Source organism: Physeter macrocephalus, chromosome 11 (genome assembly GCF_002837175.3).
Source record: "Physeter macrocephalus isolate SW-GA chromosome 11, ASM283717v5, whole genome shotgun sequence".
In the NCBI taxonomy this organism is placed as follows: Eukaryota; Metazoa; Chordata; class Mammalia; order Artiodactyla; family Physeteridae; genus Physeter; species Physeter macrocephalus.
The window spans coordinates 31,083,564-31,104,325 of NC_041224.1; the positions used below are offsets into that span (position 1 = coordinate 31,083,564).

Below are 20,762 nucleotides of genomic sequence, written 5' to 3' on the forward strand. Positions count from 1 at the left end.
GCTGGGTCCGTAAGCCATGGCCGCTGAGCCTGCGCGTCCGGAGCCTGTGCTCCGCAACGTGAGAGGCCACAGCAGTGAGAGGCCCGCGTACCACAGAAAAAAAAAAAAAAAAAAAAAAAAAAGCGAGTGGGAAGATTGAACCTGCAGCCGTGGTTTCAGTCTCAGCAGGTACTGACAGGCTAACTGGCTGGACAAAGGTCTATCAATTGCTTCACAAAGGACAATGACAGCTATGATAAGAATCCCATTCAGGGGAGGTTACACTCTTTTCCAGTTTATTTCTCCCCTAAAGATTTAGCAAAAAGTGTGTTTGCTTGGGAGATTTAGAATTGTGTTTTCTGAGTAAATCACAAGATTTATACTCCTTACACTGAGGGAAACCCAACCATAGTGGTCAGTGATTTGGCTACAAAATTGATCATCTGTATTCTAATAACTAAACGTCACCTACATCTTTAATGATTTATGTTGAATTTCGAGAGTAATGTGAGGAGCCTTCCTTTAGATATGAAAATTCAGTTTCAGCAGTCGAGTATTTTAGATAAAGCACCTAATGTGCATTAGAGTTTGTGTTTAAGGCTTGCTTTTGTCGTCATTACAGTGGTAACAAGTTTATTTCAACTCTCAGGAAGGACACGTAAGCACAATCCAGACACTCTTATCCTTGGGTGCCGACATCAACGCCAAGGACGAAAGAAATCGATCAGGTACGACCTCATTTTACACGTGCTTCGAAAATTATTAGTAAACTGAATGTAAACAATGGACTTTTATGTTAAAATCATTACTTTTAATATTATTATTCCTCTAGTAGCTCAGCAACTTTTCCTTAAAAAAGCACCTCCTCCATTTGCAAAGCTATTAGAACTACTGCTTTTACCATGGTAGCGATGAGGACTACTACTCTTACTGCTGCTGGTATTACTGTTGTTGTTTTTATTATTTTAAACCATACAACATATGTGACATCAAAGCACTTTCTATCTTAATCCATGATCACACCAGCTCTCCAGGTGTTACATAGATTCTTCATAGGTCTTCTCTCTACGGAATGTATTTTAAAACCTTAATCACGGGCTTCCCTGGTGGCGCAGTGGTTGCGCGTCCACCTGCCGATGCAGGGGAACCGGGTTCGCGCCCCGGTCTGGGAGGATCCCACATGCCGCGGAGCGGCTGGGCCCGTGAGCCGTGGCCGCTGAGCCTGCGCGTCCGGAGCCTGTGCTCCGCAACGGGAGAGGCCACAGCAGAGGGAGGCCTGCATACCACAAAAAAAAAAAAAAATCCTTAATCACTATAATTTTTTAAATTTCGGGCTCAGAAGGATATTTTCAGAGCTAATTCCTTAGACTTGGACTTTAGAATAAACCTTCTCAGTAGCACTCTGTGCACCAGTGTCCATGTTGCAGGGGTTAAGTAGGACCTTGTGATGCTTCACAACTCACTCCAGGGCTGCAGAGGAAGGTCACTAAGTCCCAGGACACAAACTTTCTCCTAACGACAGGGGAGCAGGACCCAGGATCATGGCTCACAGCACATCAGAAACCCTCAGCGCCAATTTCTAACCAGAATGGGAAGATGTGTCAGCAGTTTTTCTTTCTGTTACATCATTCTTACTCATGGTGATATTTTTACTTACAGAGAGAATTCACAAAACTTTGAAAATGTCTTCTGTACTATTTAAAGTCTCCTATTTCTCATTAACTTACTTTGTTGTTCTAGACAAGTCTCTCAAATTCTCTCCAATTGGTTTTGTTACTTTTAAAACCATTTGTGACCAAGTCAGGTTAAAAGCAAAAATGTTTTGATCCAGAATAGGCAAAGTCATAGGGAAGAATATGGAACTATGAAATCTGTGCAATTGAAAGAGTCGGTGTTTTTATCAGGGGCATCCTGCTCCCCAGTCAGTACTGCTGTAGGTGACGCACTGAGCTGGGTGCCTCTGTCCCCACCCAGCTCTGCACCTGGCCTGCGCGGGGCAGCACGCGGCCTGCGTCAAGTTCCTCCTGTGCTCTGGGCTCGGGGACTCTCTGGACATGACGGGCGCCCTGGCTCAGCAGCTCACACGGAGTCCGGACGTTCTTCAGTGCTTCAACCACAGCGCAACAGCTGAGGGCGTTTCCAGAGGAAAACAGTGAACCCACAGTAATTCACGTCCTGCTGCTTGAATCCATTCACAGATGCAGTGAAATGGGCCAGTAGCCAGTGTTTTCTGCCCTCCCTCTCCTGCACTCCCCGCTTTGGTGGTGGATTCTCCGGGGATGAGGCGGCTGTCTTCCTGGCTGTATGACTGCACATCCCACAATCGGAATCTTTCCATAATCTCTGATTCACTTTTTCTGCCCTTCCAGTGGAGTCAGATGATGTTGATGAAGTCGGTGTCTGGAATCCTTAGAGAAGCATGAAAATACAGTGTACACACTGTTATGTATGTGTGTGAAATGTTTTATAATAAAGAGTGTGTGGTGAGGCCATGATAATAATATTTAGAATATAGCAAGTTCCTATTGCCTTGAGCGGTAAAACATAGTTGGCCTGTATACTTTCTTCTTTCATAGGCTTTTCATTGGCATTGCAATGGTTTAACTTTCGGCTTCAAAGCCTGGAAGGAAATGCTGGGATCTGTTTACATAGACATTTACAAGGAATGGAAACGTTTCTATAGTCTAAGCACTGCTACTTGAGCTATAATGTTTTAATCTTGAGGTTATTATTTTTTTAATGACAAGTTCTGTATTGGCTCCCTTTGGATAATAAAGGCATCTCAAAACGCATTGAAGATATTTACAAAGCTTTTCCACAACCTCATGAAAAATGGGGTTTGTCCCATAGGTCACATTTCCTGTCCCACCTGCCACCTGCCCACGGAAGCTTGTGGCTGTCGAGAAGTGAAACACTCGACATTGTAACTTTGAAAAATTTTGTAGCAACTTAAACAGATTGAAGGAAGGATGAGTCCTCAGGCATTTGGATTCTTTTCCTCTTTTCCTTTTCTTTTTTTCTTTATATGCAAATAATAATTATTAGTCCAGGTCAATTTGTTAAAAAAGCGTTTGCATCGATCACAAGCAAGACTCAGTCCCCTCGTTCAGTGTCATCTGGTAAGAGCTCGTCACACGCCCTCACCCCCGTTCTCAGCATCGTGCAGGCTGGGCAAATAGCAGGAATGTCCAGTTCTCTGTTATTCCCAGGTGGTGCTGGCTGATTTTTATCCCTAACAACCAGATAAACATGCTGGTAGAAACACGAGTGGGACCTCTGAGTCACACACTGTCTCCATCTGCACCTCCTTCAGCTGCAGTTACCGTTTCCTGTTGCTCCGGAGATGTCTTCGTGTCCCTGCCTTTGGGTCTGAGGATGGCCTGTTACGTGCATCCCTACTTGCAGGTGGGACAGAAAGACCGGTCTGGGGCTGCCCTTCTCCCCTCAACACACACGTGAAGCAGCTTTTTCTTTGCAGTGACTGCACACAGGTGTGTTCCCACCCGAGCTGTGCCTCTGCCTTACACATTCGCCGTGATGATGGTCTGTCGGGTTATGCTTGGTTCTCCAGTACACAGCTCTCCATTGAAAACGCCCCTGTAGCGTGGACAGGGCTGCTGGATGCTGCTGCCAAAGCTACTCGAGTGCCAGAGAGGGCAGTGATGATAGTAACATGCATTGTGGCAAAGATAGTGGTGATGATATAATTACAACCTATTACCGCAGTAGTAATATATTGAGAATGCTAATGACAATGGTGGTGACCATTAGTATTATTCCCTCACTTCCTAATTATAGGTACTTTTCTCACTTCCTTTGGGTCTTAAAAGTGGGGCCCTTCCCTGGCCACCAGATCTAGAATTTCGTTCCCTCCTTCAACATTTTATATTTTTTTCCCTTAGTTCATATTTTCTCCATAGCATTTACCACTGTGGAATATACCAGCTGTCTTGAGTTATTTATTTTCTCTGTTGTCTGTCTCCCCCACGAGAATGTAAGCTCCTTGGCCAGGGTTTTTGTGTCTCTTGCTCACTCACTATATCTACAGGGCCCAGAACAATGCCTGGCACGTGGTAAGGTTGTAGATCATGAGATAGCCAACGAGTGAACGATAACTTCTGTTTCTTAAGCACTTATTGTGTCCTGGATGCTGTGCTGAGTGCCTTTCCTGGCCAGTCTCGTTCCATCCCTGGCTCTTACGAGGGGCAGCCCCTCCTGATTATCCTGCATCTCAAGCATCCTTTCTTATCTCGACCTCCTTAGAGAAGAGCTTGTGCTTGGTTCCCGGTTCAAGGGCACTGCCGGCCCCTGCCGCCCGGCTTCCTCACTGCTGCTTTTAGGTCACCGGGACCCAATTGGCAAATCAAGTAACGTGCCTTTAGCCCTCATGTTACTGATCCTTTCAGTTCAATTATCAATCACTCCCACCTTCCGGAAGCTCGTTTCTTGTCACCTCCGACAACACGCTTGTGGGTTTTCCTTTCTGACCTTCCTTTTCCGTCTCTGTCGTGAGCACCTCTGTCAGGGCCTATCCCATACATGCTTCTGTCCCCGCTCAGCACTGTCCCTGTGCCGAGTGTGCCTCCACCCGTCTCATCCACTCTCATCTCACTGCCCCTTGAGTCCCTCCAGCCCTGACCCTCTGCTGCCGGCTGTACGTTTTTGCATGGACCTCCCAAGGCTGCCCCACACTCAACTCGCTCAAAACCTAGCCTCCCCCTAAAATAAAAAATTTAAAAAAAAATTGTAAATCAACTATACCCTAATATAAAATACAAAATTGTACAAAAAAACCCTAGCCTCCCCCAAACTGTGTACATTCATTCTGCGCCTGCTGCCTGAGCTGTGACACCGCCCTTCATCCCGCCTCCCCGGGTCCCTTCATTCTGCAGGAGGCCTGGCCAGTCTGGTCAGCTCCATCCTTACGGTGACGCCCTGGTTCAGGCCTCGGCTTCACATCCAGACCGCTGCTGCCACAGCCCCCCAAGTTCTCCTCCTGCGCCCCCTCATATGCATTCCCCGCGCAGCCGTCGGGGCTCTGACGTGACCAAGGGCGCTGACCGCCGATGCTGGCCGCCACCTTCACCAGGGTTCCCAGCGCCTCGTCCACGACCCAAGTCCAGAGACCGTGGCCGGTCCTTCCGAGAGCACAGCGGATCCACGTGAGAGGTCAGAGCAGAAGCCGGAAGGGATACAAAGAATTGCTGTCATTTGAAAAGAGCTGGGACCCAACACACATTACCAGAAAAAGTTATACAAGAAAGTATTTACAAGACAAAAGTAGAAAAGGGATTGCAACATGGAAAAGAAAGCACAAAACTCACACCCAGAAAATGAGAGCTCTGCTGTTGGGGGGCGGGGGGAGCAGCACTTTATCCAGCCTGCCGTTCCTAGACCCGCCAGCAGGTGGCGGCACAGAGCAATGTCCCTTTTATTCGCCCAGGCTTTTTTTTTTTTTTAAGAGCCCATTGTAAAATATAAAAAAGTAAAGGAGAAAACAAAACCGATCATTCCACTGCCCTGAAATGACCACCCTTACTTCTTCCTAGTCTTTGTAAATGTACATAGTTGAGATGATGCTGTATGTGCAGTTTACCCCAACTTTACATCTCAAGCACAACCTAATACTCTTCAGAATTCTGTGACCTTTTACTTTAATGGCTGTCTAATGCCCCATCGTATGACTGTCCACACTTATTCTTTTATGTTGTAATTTTGGGGTTCTTTTTTCTCGTTAAGATGAGATGTAGATGGGATAACCAGTGAAGCTTTGTCAAATTCGACTGAAAGCAGGGTTAGGGAGCGGGTCCTGTGGGAGGTGGGGGAGGGGGACCGGAAGCCCGTGGAGGCCAAGCTCCAGATGCACAGGAGAGCGGAGGGAGGGTAAGGAGACAGCTTCAGGTGGACCCACACCAACACCTCAACTGACATCGGTATTTAGAGGGAGTGGGGTTGGTAGAACACGTGTGTTACATTTTCTACCATCGCGAATAGCAATGTGAACTTACGTTTGACGGTCTGTAGACTTGTTAAAATTGCTTTCATAAGCCGGCAAGAGTGTGGAGGGTTCAAGACCCAATTTGAAAGAGGGATGTGATGTTTATCGAGAAAAACGAGGTAGAAGTGGGGCCTGGCCTCTGACCTGAGCCGTGACAGTAGGATTTGCTTGACCTGTATGAGGAAGGCCTATGGGAAAGCATTTGTAACATCCCCCAGAAAGGTAATTGACTTTGTAACATGGACAGGCCAAGGCCTTCCTGAGAAGAGCGCTGGAGAATATTTACACTCCTCAGCCACCCAGGCGCTGCCACGGGGCCTTTTCTGGCCCGAGAACGTCAACCTCAGCGTGGACGCAGGCATCTCAGCCAGCCTCGTGGTGTGAGCTACACCTCCTTTTCCTTCTTCCCCGTCTCTGGAAGACTCAGAGCATACTTAAGGGTGGGTGGCATCCCGGGGGCACATGAAACAAGATGAAAAACACCGCAGAGTGGTGATTACCTCTTGTTCAGGGTTCACTGCTGCAGGCGTTCCTCGCCCGGTTACCAGGACGGCCTGAGGACCAGCGGTGCTGCTGGCAGAATCAGGGCACCTCTCCAGGCTCTGCAGTTAGCAGAATCCAACTCACATCCAGAAGTGTGGCTGGAAGGGAGCCCAGGAAACGTGGTTTATAATCTTCCTGGTTCTGCAGCATAGGAAATCCCATAAAGAGGAGGTGGCATTTCAGTCCACACACCCACCCTACTCAGTGTTGCTGGAATACCTTAGCAAATCTACCACCTGGGACAAGCACAGCCCCAGGGGCTAGTCACTAATGCCTGTAAAATAATCCCCCCAAAGGAGAATCATTTAAGTGTTCTTTGCATTTCAAAAGTAGCCAAAGAATTCAAGTGACAGCTTATGGCAGAAAATCTTTTTCAGTTATTGAAATTAGGGCATAACTAAGAACATTCAGAATACCACACACACAGTTTAGGTGGTCTTGGTATAACTGGTAGGGGTGGGACAGCAGTGACTGCAAAATGAAAGTAATTAGCATGTACATGCTCTGTTAGGGGAGACTAAGGGGAAACAGGTGTTCAGCCTAGAAGAACATTCCAGTGGATTTCCTATGAAGTCAATGTGTCCTGAGTTTAATTTTGAAACAAATTTAAAAATTGAAATAAATAAATCAATTAAATAAAATCTACCACCTGGGAAAGTGCCTGATTCGCACACGCCATCACCAGAGCTGTGTTACCACATTCTTAATTTCTACTAACGTGATATACCATCTCACTGTTGTAAGCCTGCATATCTTTAATTATGGATCAGGTTGAAGATCTTTAGATTGATTTACTGGCCATTTATATTTTTTCAGTTTTTATCATCATTAGTTAGCTATGACCTAGTCAACAACAAACTACCCCAAAATTCAGTGGCTTAGAAAACAACTGTTGAGGGCTTTCCTGGTGGCGCAGGGGTTGAGAGTCCGCCTGCCGATGCAGGGGACACGGGTTCGTGCCCCGGTCCGGGAAGATTCCCACATGCCGCGGAGCGGCTAGGCCTGTGAGCCATGGCCGCTGAGCCTGCGCGTCCGGAGCCTGTGCTCCGCAACGGGAGAAGCCACAGCAGTGAGAGGCCAGCGTCCTGCAAAAAAAAAAAAAGAAAAAAAAAAAAAAAAAAGAAAACAACTGCTGATTTCTCCAGAGGCTTCAGGTCCTCCGGTGGTTTGCTGATCCTACCTGAGCCGGGCGGGTGGCGTCCTGTCGCTTGAGCCAGCCGTGCAGGATGGAGTCGGCTTTGCTCAGTCAGGCTGGCCCGGGCTTGCTCTCCTGACGGCAGGGATTGGACAGAGGAAAAAGATCCTCCAGTGCCCTTCTGTCTCTGCCCTGTGTGTGCAGACACTCCCATCCCATCAGCCGAAGTAGGTCCTCCTGCCAAGCAGAGCATGCGCCAGAGGGCACCACCCAGAGCCTGGATACTGGGAGGCCATTGATTGAGACCACTGGTGAAATCAACGTCTTGCATTATATTTGACTGTTGTTTTGTTTGTCTTGATTTGTAAGAGCCTTTTTTATATTGTGTGAATTATCTCTACACAAAATTCACGTGGTAACTAAAATTTTTGGTGTGCATTTATAAGTGAAGAAAAAACAGACTACAGCATTGCAGAGATAATTTCCTATATATCTCCTTTTTTTGAAAATATGGTCGTACATAGAGGCTAACTAAAATGCTTGGAGTGGAAAGACACTGCCTGGATGCAGTGGGTTATGTCTGTTTGGATTAGTCTCTGATAACGTATTTATTTATTTGGTTGCGCCAGGTCTTAGTTGTGGCAGGTGGGCTTCTCAGTTGCGGCTCGCCAGCTCCTTAGTTGCAGCTCACGGGCTCCTTAGTTGTGGCTTGGCAGCTCCTTAGTTGTGGCTTGCGGGCTCCTTAGTTGCGGCATGCGAACTCTTAGCTGCAGCATGCGTGTGGGATCTAGTTCCCTGACCAGGGAGCGTACCCGGGCCCCCTGCATTGGGAGTGTGGAGTCTTAACCACTGTGCCACCACGGAAGTCCCCCTCCATTTTCGTTACTGAAAAGAAAATTTCATCTCAAAATCTTTATCCATGCTAAGATGTTAATAAATGAATGAAAAACTCAAATTTTACCAGTCCCTGAGTAATCTGCATTTTACCAGGGATCAAATTTTTAAACTGAACGAATGAAGCTCTCAAGCTGAAATGCAGGCACCATTCAAAATGTAAAGAGGGATTTTTAAAATGTGTTCCATCTGGGCCTTTCCTCCTATCTTCCTACTTGAGACGTTTTCCATCCCTTTCATGACTACGTCTTGTTAACATTGTCTCCTTTCAGCATCTCAGGTGGGTCCACTTTTCTCCAGGTCCCCTGCTACCCACCCAAGTTCCAACCAGGATCCTCTTGTTCCAGTTACTATGGCTGCGCGACATCTTACCCCAGAGTCTAACGGTTTGAAGCAACGTTTCCTGCACTCATGGATGCTGTGGGTCAGGGATTCAGACCAGGCACGGCGGGTGGCTCATCTGGCGTCCATGTGGCTGGTTGGCGGCCACAGGTCTTCGCAGGGGCCTCCACTGGAGGCCTCTCCCTATGGGCTGGTGTGAGCTTCTTCATGGAGTGAGACTGGGGTCCCAGGGGTGAGCATGCAGGGAGGGGAGGGCAGGGCGGGCAGAATCCACACTGCCTTTCCCCACCTGCCTGAGAAAGTCACGCAGCATCACCTCCCCACCTGCCATCCGTCAAGGCCGGCTGGGAAAATCTCACCCAGGAGCCAAGGGAGACAGCCTCCACTTCTTGGGGGGAGTGGACAAGTTCCAGAACAGGTGGGACAGCAAGTGAGCCCCTTTCCACGTTGCCTCCCCCATGTCTCTCTCACCTGAATTCCTATAATGGCCTCTGACTGGTCTTGCTTCTTCCACTTTGGTGCTTCCCTTTGTGTAATTCTCACAAGCAGCCCAAAAAGCTTATAACAGATTATATCGTGCCCCCACTACCCACCGCCAACTCACCATCTTCATTTGGGGTGGAGCTCAGTCCCACGCCACCCACCGCGTAGAAAACCTCTCTCTGGGTCCCACTTCCATGTCGAAGGCCTGCCTTCAGTTCCCCAACCTGACCAGATTTTCTTACCCCTCAGTGTCTTCTGGAAATTTCTCTTGACTTGTCGTGTGGCTTCCTCCTGTTCATCCTGGCCCCTGAGCACCCCCCCCACCAGAGAAGCCGTGCAGGACCCCAGCCTCAGAGCAGCCCTTCTGCAGCACTTTGTCCCATCCCTTCACGCAGCTGTTCATAACTGCCCGGATAATGCCGTGCTTTCCTACGAAACGAAAACCCACAAGATCAGCATCCACATCTGCTTTGTGGTTGGCATAGTGTGGAACGAATGAATTCCACTGTGAGGAGCGGTGGAAAAAGGACCAGCCTCTGCCCTCACGAGTCTGATGTCTGAGAGAGGAGCAAGGCTTGTTCTGTGACTACAAGACAGGCACGGTGTGCTGGGGGCCGGGAGAGGAGACCGCTTCGCAGAAGACATGTTATCTGGGCTGGGCCTCGAAGGATGGAAATAATCGTGATTTGTGGGCTTTCTGAGCAGAGTCCACAGCAACGATATGATATCGTGAGGTTGGGGCTGCCAGAGAAGATGCAGTTACATCTGAATTTCAGGTAAACCACTGGTACTGTTTAGTATAAATATGTCCCAGGCATTTCGCAGGATATAATTACACTAACAAACTATTCGTGGTTTATCTGAAATTTAGGCTTAAGTGGGTGTCCCGGGTTTTCACTTGCCAGGTCTGGTGACCCTAAGTGAGACTCCAGTTCATGGAGCATCCTTGCCTCCGCTGGGCAGTTTCTGCTGAGCAGTGGCCCCTTTGTTTCCTGTCTCACAAACCAGGGACAGAGACAGCGTGAAAAGTCACGTGACTCCTCTGTGGGCATCTCAGTCCCTCGAGATGCCATGTTCAGGTGCCCCCGAGCTCACCCATGCTGAGTCAGAGCAGGTGTGTAGGATGAATGCCAGGAACCAGGCTTGGGCGGCAGAGAACTCTCCCTGCCTTTCACTGTCTGGGAGACTCCACCCAGTGACTCAAGGTTCTCATCTGCACAAAGGCCACAACACCAACCTGGCAGAATCGCCAGAGTACAACGCCTGGCACATTGAAGGGGCTGAGTGAAGAGTTGGCACTGTTACTTTGTTTGTAACCTGTCGTTAAAAGCATCTCCATGGCTTTCTGTGTGGTGTCGGTTTCCCCGATAGCAACAGGGAACAGTATTGTCAAAATTTTTCAGATCTTAGAGTTTTGAGTCTAAGAACCCATCCAGGGACTTCCCTGGCAGTCCAGTGGTTAAGACTTCCAGTGCAGGGGGTGTGGGTTCGATCCCTGGTCGGGGAGCTAAGATCCCACATGCCTCACAGCCAAAAAACCAAAACATAAAAAAACAGAAGCAATATTGTAAATTCAATAAAGACATTAAAAACGGTCCACATCAAAAAAAAAAATCTTAAAAAAAAAAAAGAACCCATCCAGTCCGGTGGAGGCTCAGCAAAGTTCAATAACTTGTCTGCCCTACAGCCAAGTGTCTGAAAACCCAGCTGGAGCCCTGCCATCTTAGTCACGGGTGTGACGCTCCCCAAACGTCCAGTCACCCAGGCATTTCTACATGAAGGCATCAGGCTGCATCGCTGCCTCTTTCCAATAGTTGGGAGATTTTCTCTCTTAAATATCAGTGAGAGGGAACCTTCCTGGTGGCACAGTGGTTAAGAACCTGCCTGCCAACACAGGGGACATGGGTTCAGTCCCTAGTCCGGGAAGATCCCACATGCCATGGAGCAACAAAGCCCACGTGCCACAACTACTGAAGACGGCGTGCTTAGAGCCCATGCTCTGCAAAAAGAAAAGCCACCACAATGAGAAGCCCGCTCACCGCAACTAGAGAAAGCCCGCGCACAGCAACGAAGACTCAACGCAGCCAAAAAAATAAATAAATATCAGTGAGAATTGTGCCGAGGCAGGAATTTCAGTTTCCCACTCCATTTGCCTGAACATAATCCAGAAATTGTCTTCTCATTGGCCTCAGCACCGAGCTTGTGAGCTTGACTTCTCTGTGTGGTGAATTTCCTGCCCCCTAAACACACACACACACACACACACACACACACACACACACACACACACACACACACACACACACACACCTTACTCATTTTTTTCAGCACGTAGGCACCCCCCATGATAATAACCAAACACTTTTACTATTCAGGTGTCCGAAATAGTAAGTGGATCGAAAGTGGGTTGCTAATGACAGCAGACAAACAGCCCGACCACATTTCCCCTGCTTTGCCTTTTGGTTTTCACCTCAGTTTCGTTTTGCCAAGTCAAAGGAGCTCACAGGAGAGGCCGGGCCGCCAGGCCCGACAGCAGGGCCTGAGATCATGTATCTGGGGCTCTTCTATAGTCAGCATCTGCATTGCTTGGGTTAATCTTCACCATATTTTTCCAAATGTCAGGGAAGAATGGGACCAGGGAGAGAGGAGCAACTGATTGTGACATGAGTTTCTCAGACGTCCCAGCTTTGTGACCCATTGCAACAGCTCGGCTGGTTTACCGTGGGGACCTTGCCCACCTGCCAGCGTCCAAAAATGGAACAGGGGTCCCCAGACCTCAGGGATAAACAATAATCTTCCCTTTTCTCTTAATCCAAAGGTGGGGTGGTGCACTCTGTAGGCAAGTAATGTCCTTCAAAACGATTAACCCACAACGAAGTGGGGGGAAGGGGCAGGGACAGGGAAGGACCAAAAAAAAAATAAACCACAAATCATCTCGAACCAGTTCTTCTTTACAAGTGGTTTTCAAGTGATTAACAAGATTCTATTCTCCAGATATTTTCACGGGGCAAATCACAAGACAGATCATCCCCCTGGCAGATTGGCGAGTAAATACATCCAAGGCTATGTTATAAACGAAATACCCAGTTCTGCAGGAAGGCTCGAAAAATACCTCTGAGTAAAATAAGAGGAAGTTATGATGAGGTTGTGATTTAGAGTGTGTTCAGAGCAAAGATTTGAGAGGGTGCTCCCTGAGAAAGAAGCCACCATCACCTTCTGTTCGCTCTGTCTTCCAGGAGGGAAGAAGAGGTTTCCTGAAGGAAGTAGCACCTTTGGGTCGACCCACGTGGGAGATGAGGTGTCAGGAGCCACTGACCCAACTCCCAGGCTCAGAATTGCGAGATTCCTGGACCAACCAAAGACTAACAGTTGACTCTTCTTTAAAAAAAAAAAAAGGAGAGAGAGAGAGATCTCACGTGATGACTGTTAATAAGACCAATTCCTCTAGTTTATCCCCTCTGAGGTGGTCACCATCCTTCCTGACGGCCAAGTCCAGCTAGACAGCACACACAGCTTCCCCTCAGATAAACAGGAAAGAGAGAGGAGAGGGAGAAGGCAGGTTATGGAAGGAAATTATTATTTACGCAGATGAAGATAGCTGGGTGATTCCACATTTTCACTGCGGGAGGAAGGAGTTGCCATTTGATAGAACAGCTGCTCTTCCCATCAGAGAGCCTGGTGACTCGTGAAAAGCTAAATACAGTGCTGGTTTAGAATTGGGTCTGTGCCGGCCTAAGTGTGAGCACGAGTTTTAAGAATTAGATTTTTTTTAATGCGATTACCAAAGACAGAAAAGGTGTAGCTAAAATGGGTGATTTATTTAACAAGGACCTACTGTATAGCACAGGGAACTCTAAATATTCTGTAATTACCTATATGGGAAAAGAATCTGAAAAAGAATGGATATATGTATATGTATAACTGAATCACTTAGCTGTACACCTTAAACTAACACAACATTGTAAATCAACTATACTTCAATATAAAAAAAACACTAAATTTTAAAAAAGACTAAAAAAAATAAAATGGGTGATTTAAATTTTTTTATTGCTAACTATACAAAATTAATACATGATCAAAGTGCAGGAAAACATAAAAGGGCAGAAAAGCCTTAAGATTTTAAATGTTTATTAAAATTAAAGTGTAATCATGCAAATAACACAAACAATATAGAACTATGAACACAGAAAGTGAAAGTTCCCTGTTATCCTTTCCAGAACCAACCAGAGGTAACAGCTTAGTGAGCAGTTTTCCAGATTTTTATCTGTATGTATGTAATCAAATGCATACATTTGCAGGGGAGGGTACTACAAAAACTATGATCATAATTTAATACTTTCTTTGGGGGGGTTCACTTTCTTTTTTTGTCATAACTATATCTTGGACATCCTTCCATGCTAGTACTTTATAGGCACACCTTATACTTCTCAACTGCTACATAGGGTTCTGTCGAGTGGGTATAATTGCATGTGCACATTGTAACCCAAATCTTATCTAACAGCATTATAGTCAAACCAAAAGGCAATTTTAGGGGATTCAATGTAATCATACTCTCATTCCACAAATACAGTGTTTCTACTTTTTCATAGTTTCTTCCTGCCCTCCTCCATCTGCACACACGTTCTCATCACTCGTTCATTTAACCGCGAGCATCTCACGGAACCCCTACTCTGAGGGCTGCTAGGTGCTGTCAGGTCCTAGGGACCAGGCATGGCTGGTTTTGTGAGGGGACTGACAAAACAAGCAAACGTATGAAGCCAAAGTGTCATTTTTAAGACCCTCCAGTTGCTCTGTAAAGTTAAATGTAAACAGGCCTTTTGTACAAAGGTTACATACCTTCCTGAAAAAGCAAAAGACTCTCATTTCTGTCAGATGCTTTTATCAAAGGCAGAATTCCCTTTCCCTGTCCTGGGTCTGTTTAGTCACAGGGCGTGGGAATCCCAGGGATGGGGTGGGAGGGCAGCGCTAGGGTTTGGTGTCTGTTTGTTCGTGACAGCGTTTAGCAAGCTGGTAACTTTACCTCACTGTTCTCTCAGTTCCTCTGGGGCCTGACAGGAAGCGGACTGTTTTTTCCTGCAGATCCTCGGGGCCACTGCTACGCTACAAGAAGTGTCAAGTGTAGAAGCTGCAGACACATCACCTATTCAAACGTAAATATAGACTCGGGGACTTGGATTATCATGAGAACAGAGATGCTGAACTCCTAGTAGGTAATAAGTATTTTATTCTTTTGTGAGAAAATACGTCATATTAAGAAACTAAATTGTTTATTTAGCAAACTCAACAATGGATATTTAATACTATTAGTATTTATTAAAATGCTTATGAGGCATTTAAAAATATTGTATATCAGACTTGCTAAAACTTGAAATTCAAGTAATCAAGTTTATTATGAGTAAAGAGGAATTGTGGAAAGGGGCACAGTGCCTTCTGGAAACTTTCTTTTAAAAACAGCTTTATATAATTCGCACGCCATACAACTTACCCATTTAAAGTGTGGTTTCTAGTGTATTCGCAGATACTTACAGCTCTCACCGATTTTAGAACATCCTGAGTCGATTTTAGAACATCCTCATTGCTCAAAAGGAAACCCCATGCCTTTTAGCCATTATGCTCCTCCTCCCCACTCCAACCGCCAGCCCCTGCAGCTGCTAATTTACATTCTACCTCTATGGGTTTGCCATTTCTGGACATTTCATATCAACGGAATCATACGTCAAGTGGTCTTTTGTGACTGCTTCTTTCATTGGCTCAATGTTCCCAAGGTTCGTCCAGGGTGGAGCATGTATCAGCATTTCATTCCTTTTTATGACCAAATAATATTCCATTGTGTAGATAAACCACACTTTGTTTATCCGTTCATCAGCTGATGGACATTTGGGTTGTTTTCACCTTTTGGCCGTTACGATTAATGCTGCTATGAACATTCTTTCATAAGTTTGTGTGGACACGTGTCTTTGTTTCTCTTGGCTGTATACCTAAGAGTGCTGGGTCCTATGACAGCTCCATGTGTAAGTAGGTCCAGTGTATAAGTTCACTTGTTTGAGGAGCTGTCAGACTGTGTGACAAAGTGGCTGCTCCATTTCGAATTCCCCCCAGCAGTGTGTGAGGGTTCCGATTTCGCCACATCCTCAGTAGCACCTGTTATTGTCTGTCTTTTCAACTCTGGCCATCCTGTTGGATGTGAAGTGGTTTCGATTTGCATTTCCCTGATGACTAATGATGTTAAATATTTTCATGTGCTTGTTGGCCATGTGTACATCTCAGCTGGAGAAATATCTGTTCAAGTCCTTTGCCCATTTTTTAATTGGCTTGTCTTTTTTTTCAGTTGAAGCGTAATTGAGGTGTACAACGTAGTGATTCGATGTTTTTATACATAAAATGATCATCGGTTGGCCTGTCCTTTTATAATGAAATGTAAATAAACCTTTTGGAAACTTTTATTTCTTCCTCTCTTTCTCCTTTTTCCCACTAAAAGAGCACTGGACAAGATGATTACTTAAATGCAGTCCCTGAGCACAGGATGTCAAGGTCTAGTGGAGGGGATAACACAAAAGGGGTGGGGGTCTGGGGGCTTCCTAGGAGACAGAGCACTTGAAATGAGTTGAGAAGAGCATCCCAGCTTGCCTGTGGCCTTAGGTGAGTCTTACTCTTGATTCTGTTTCCAGCATATATTTAAATTAAGAGGATTGTGAAGAAAGTGCCTCAGTGCACCTGTGCTCACTCAGAGTCACCTGTTTGTCAATTTAAAGAGCAAATACTGCTATTGAGCCTTTTGCGAAATAAAGCTGTTAAATAGCAGCTTCTGGTATACGTAGAATAGGCTGTCATATAATTTGGGGATTATAGAAAGACCTCCTCGTCCTATAAAATATATGTCCAAATACCTCCCATCTCTCTGCAAATACACTGCTGCTACCACAAAAATCTCATTTTTACTCTGTTGAGACATTATGTCATTTGGGAGGGATAATTTCTCCAATCACTGGTTTACTAGTAGAGGTCAGTTTATTAACATTAAATTTAGAGCTTGAATCCTATCCTGCCACTAACCAGTTGTTTACCTTGGCCAAATCCCAATCTCTCTGAGTCTGTTTCCTTATCAGTACAGTGGACTTAGCAATACAGTACCTGCTTTCTGTGCTAATGACTAGGGTTAAATGAACTGGCTAATGATAAGTGCTAGCTAGTTCCTGTCCAAAGCAGAACCGCAAAGCAGTGGTTTGAATTTGTGTCAGAGACCTTGAAAAAACGGAACAATGGAACAGACGGGTGGAAGGGGATTCTGGAGAAAAGGAGGGGTCTGATGGGTATCAGAAAGGGGGCCTTAAATGGGGAGGAAATGCCCAAAATAAGGGGAAATGGAGGGGGCATGCCAATGCCTTACCTTTCCCCAAGCCAACTGCAGAGTGAAACCTTCAGGGAACATGCATGCATTAACTCCAGAGCCACACCTGCCAACAGGTTCTGTCTGATTCCATCGTGTCATTCCAGGAAGTGGTCCCTAGCTTCCCAAGTCCCCACCCTCCGCAGCGCACAGCCCAGACCTGAGTGGACTCCATTGCCCGGAGCCCCTCAGACATGAAATGAGGCGCTCTGTGCAATGGAAAGAAACCTTCCTGCCTTGCAGGGTGGCAATTCAGCCCCAGAGGAAAATGTACCTTGTAGCTGCTTCATCCACACAAGGGCCGCTTTGTCCTGCCCAGGATGCTGTGCAGCCGCAGCAATGGGGCAGGGGACGCACAGTCCTTGGAGAACAGCCCTTCCTCCCATCTCTGAACAAGCAAGCTCTAAACAAGCTCCAGCAAGCACAGCTGGGCTCGGGGCTGACCCTGCAGTGAAGGCCCATCTCCCTGGTGAGAAGCACCAGCCTCCTTGTAAATCAGAAGAAAACGGAACCGTGGGTCCCTGCACACAGCTGCACTTGCCTCCATTACTCAAAGCATCTCCCCAGAGGAAATCTGTGCCCAGAACGGCTCTCCTGACCCCACCATGCACTTAATCACCCCTCCTTCTCTGGCCTGACTTCTCATATGCTTTGTATAACTTACGTACAACTTCATGGGCACTTTCGTTTTTCATTGAGTGAAATTCACATCACATGAAATTAAGCATTTTAAAGTGAGTGATTCAATGGCATTTAGTACAATCACAATATTGTGTAACCACCACCTCTATCTAGTTCCAAAACATGTTCATCACCCCAGAATAAGCCCCAGTAAGCAGGGGCTTACTCCTTGATCCACCCCTCTCCCCGCACCCTGAAACCACCAGTCTGTTCCTTGTTTCTGTGGATTTGCTTGTGCTGAATATTTCATACAAATGGAATCATACAACACCTTTGTGACCCTGACCTTTTGTGTAGCACTGTTTTCGCTTAGCACAAAGTTTCACTGCATGTATCAGTGCTTCATTCCTTTTTATGGATGAAGCTTCTGTGGCGTGTATAGACCACAACTTGTTTTACATTCATCCACTGATGGACGTCTGGGTTTCGTTTTGGCTCTTGTGAATTGTACTGGTGTGAACACTGGTGTGCAAATATATGTTTGAGTGCCTGCTTACAGTTATTTTGAGTGTGTACGTAGGAGCAGAGTTGCTGGGTCAGAGGGTAATTCTGTTTAACTTTTTGAGGATCCGCCAAGCTGTTTTCCACAGTGGCTGCACCATTTTACATTCCTACCAGCAGTGTATGAGGGCTCCTGTTTCTCCACACATCCTTTGTCTTACTTTTCAACGCAGCAGCTGCCCTAATGGGTGTCGACTGGTATCTCATGATTTTGATTTGCATCGCCCTCGTGACTAGTGATCCTGAGCATCTTTTTATGGGCTTGTTGGCCATGGGTGTATCTCCTTTGGAGGAATGTCTATTCGAGTTCTTTACTCATTTTTTTGTTTTGTTTTGTTTTTTGTTTTTGGGGGGGGCGTTTTTTGCGGTACGCGGGCCTCTCGCTGTTGTGGCCTCTCCCGTTGCGGAGCACAGGCTCCGGACGCGCAGGCTCAGCGGCCATGGCTCACGGGCCCAGCCGCTCCGCGGCATGTGGGATCTTCCCGGACTCGGGGCACGAACCCGTGTCCCCTGCATCGGCAGGCGGACTCTCAACCACTGCGCCACCAGGGAAGCCCTGCTCATTTTTTTTTTTTTTTTTTTTTTAATTTAACTGAGTCTTCTGTCTTTTTGTTTTTCAGTGGAAAGCATTGTTTACACATCCTGGAGGCATTCGTGTGCCTTTATCGTTGCTCTTAACACATTCCAACCTCTTAACGGTTTGCCTCCTCTGCCAGGTGGAGAGCACCTGAAGAGCAGGGCCTGTGCCTTCAGAAAAAGTCCTCTAGTCCCTGGGCCTGGAACAGCACTAATTACTGTGTGCTAACAGGTGGTGGAATGAATAAATACCAGTTGTTAGGTGGTCCTATGATAAAACGTGGTTCATCCTTAGCGTTCATTCTATTCTCTTCTTCAGAGTCTTGGCACTTTGGGCTGTGCTGCTTAGTGCAGGATGGAAGGGCAACTCGACACAGAGAATAGTGGTGAAAAGCCATGGTGGGCCTGGTTTTGCCTGATCAGCATCCCTTCCCTCTCTTTCGGCAACAGAAGCCCTTCTTCCTGTGGGGAGCTGATTCCATGCAGTTCAGGTGGGGCTGCTGCCTACCCAAGAGCAGTCTCGGCCAGGCGTGGGTAATTGGAGGACCTCACCCCCGCCCCCCAGTTGCCTAACGGGTTTAGTGATGGGCATGTGACCAAAGCTATGTCCCCACAGTCCTCTCCAGGCCACCGCAGCAGAAGCTCTTTACTGGGGTGACTGGCCTGGACATGATCTGGGTGGCCATGAAGTCTGCCACTCGGGAGAGCCTGTCCTATACCTGAAGAGAAGGATGGACCCCCAGTGACATTATTTTAACCTCTGGATTAGCCACGCTTAAAGCCTACACTTACACTTCTAAATTAGGGGACCCAAATATCCTCTTCTTTGTCGAAGATAGTTTGACTTGGATTTCTATAATTTGCCACAGAAAGCCAAAAGAGCCCAGATTTGGGTGTCAGAGAGACCTTTGTTCAAACCCCAGCTCTGCCATTTACTGGGGGTGTGACCTTGGGCAAAACCTTGAACCTCTCAAGGCTCCGGTTTCTTCATCTGTAAAATGGGGATGCCAGTGAAACCCCGCTGTGAGGCTGTGGAGGGTGCAGAGCCCGTGTAGGGAACCTGAATGTGGGCGCCCAGCTTCTCTTGCCGTCTGCCTGACACCTGCCCTTCTGTGTAACTCACATCCCATTCCCCTTACTTGTTCAGTGTCTGTCCTTCATACCAGACTCGACTCTAGGAGGGCAGGGCCTGCGATGTTTACCACTGTCGTGTCCTCATTACAGTACCAGGCACCTCCAGTCACTCAGTATTGGTTGGACAATTGACTTTTCCACTAATCGACTGAGTTTCTTCAGCAAATCGCTTACTCCCACTGAAGTCAAAGGCTCCAGTGGCCCCATCTACCCATGGTGGGGGGCATGCATCTCACTACATACCTGGTAGAATCCTAGAGGATCTAAAATCCAGTTGGTCTGTGTGATGGTTAACATTATGTGTCCACCTGACAGGGCTGAGGGTGCCCAGGTCGCTGGTAACATTTCCAGGTGTGGCTGGAAGGGTGTTTCTGGAAAAGATGAGCATTTGAATCAGTGAACTGAGGAAAGATCACCCTCCCCAACACAGATGCCCGAACAGAACTAAGAGTTGGAGGAGGGGATCTGCTCTCTCTGCTGGACGCGGGGCTGGACACTGGTCTTCTCCTGCCCTTGGACTGGGACTTACACGTTGGTGCCCTGGTCCTCAGGCCTCGGGACTCCACCTGGAACTTACACCGTCAGCCCTCTCGTTCGCAGGCTGAGTAAAGAAGATCACCCTTATCAATGCGGGGGGCATAATTCAGTCCAGAGGAGGGTTAAATTTGCCCTCTGCTCCAGGTGACCTGGGATGTCCATCTCCTCCCGGGCTCACACATCATTGTTCCTGGCTCTCAGACCTTCAGACTCGGACTGAACTACCCCCCCGGCTCTCCTGGGCCTCCAGCTTGCAGACAGCAGATTAGGGGACTTCTCAGCCTCCATAAGGCATGAGCTAGTCCCTGTAATAAGTCCCCTTTTGTGCATATCTCTCTATATAGCCTGTTGCTTTTGTTCTCTGGAGAGCCCTGACTAACACAGCCTGTTTCCTCCCCGCATCTTGTTCCATGGCAACTTGCAAGCTACCTGTCCTGGAAGACACGTGTTTCTCCCAAATCCCTTCTGAAAAAAAAATGATTCATCTCCTCTTAGGTTTGTATAATTCCTAAGTTATCTCCCTTTCCTGGGAAACTCTTGTGGTCACCCGCACTCGCTCCCCCAAATGGTCC

The 20,762-nt window shown here is 47.1% G+C and overlaps 1 protein-coding gene across 16 annotated transcripts in view; it reads left to right on the forward strand.

The window, feature by feature from the left end:
- ANKRD16 (ankyrin repeat domain 16) overlaps window positions 1-20,762 on the forward strand; it is a 38,141-nt gene that overhangs the window by 8,890 nt on the left and 8,489 nt on the right. For 2 of the 16 annotated variants that reach the window (XM_028494862.2, XM_028494863.2), the window contains exons 6-7: window positions 629-707; window positions 14,454-14,580. In XM_028494862.2, coding sequence (XP_028350663.1) covers window positions 629-707; window positions 14,454-14,580 — 206 coding nt within the window. Of the gene's footprint in view, window positions 1-601; window positions 708-1,953; window positions 3,261-3,292; window positions 3,385-4,871; window positions 5,129-8,821; window positions 8,936-9,623; window positions 9,840-14,410; window positions 14,585-15,702; window positions 15,793-20,762 lie in introns of those variants that run through there. The other 14 variants (XM_028494856.2, XM_028494855.2, XM_028494857.2 and 11 more) reach the window with 14 other exon arrangements.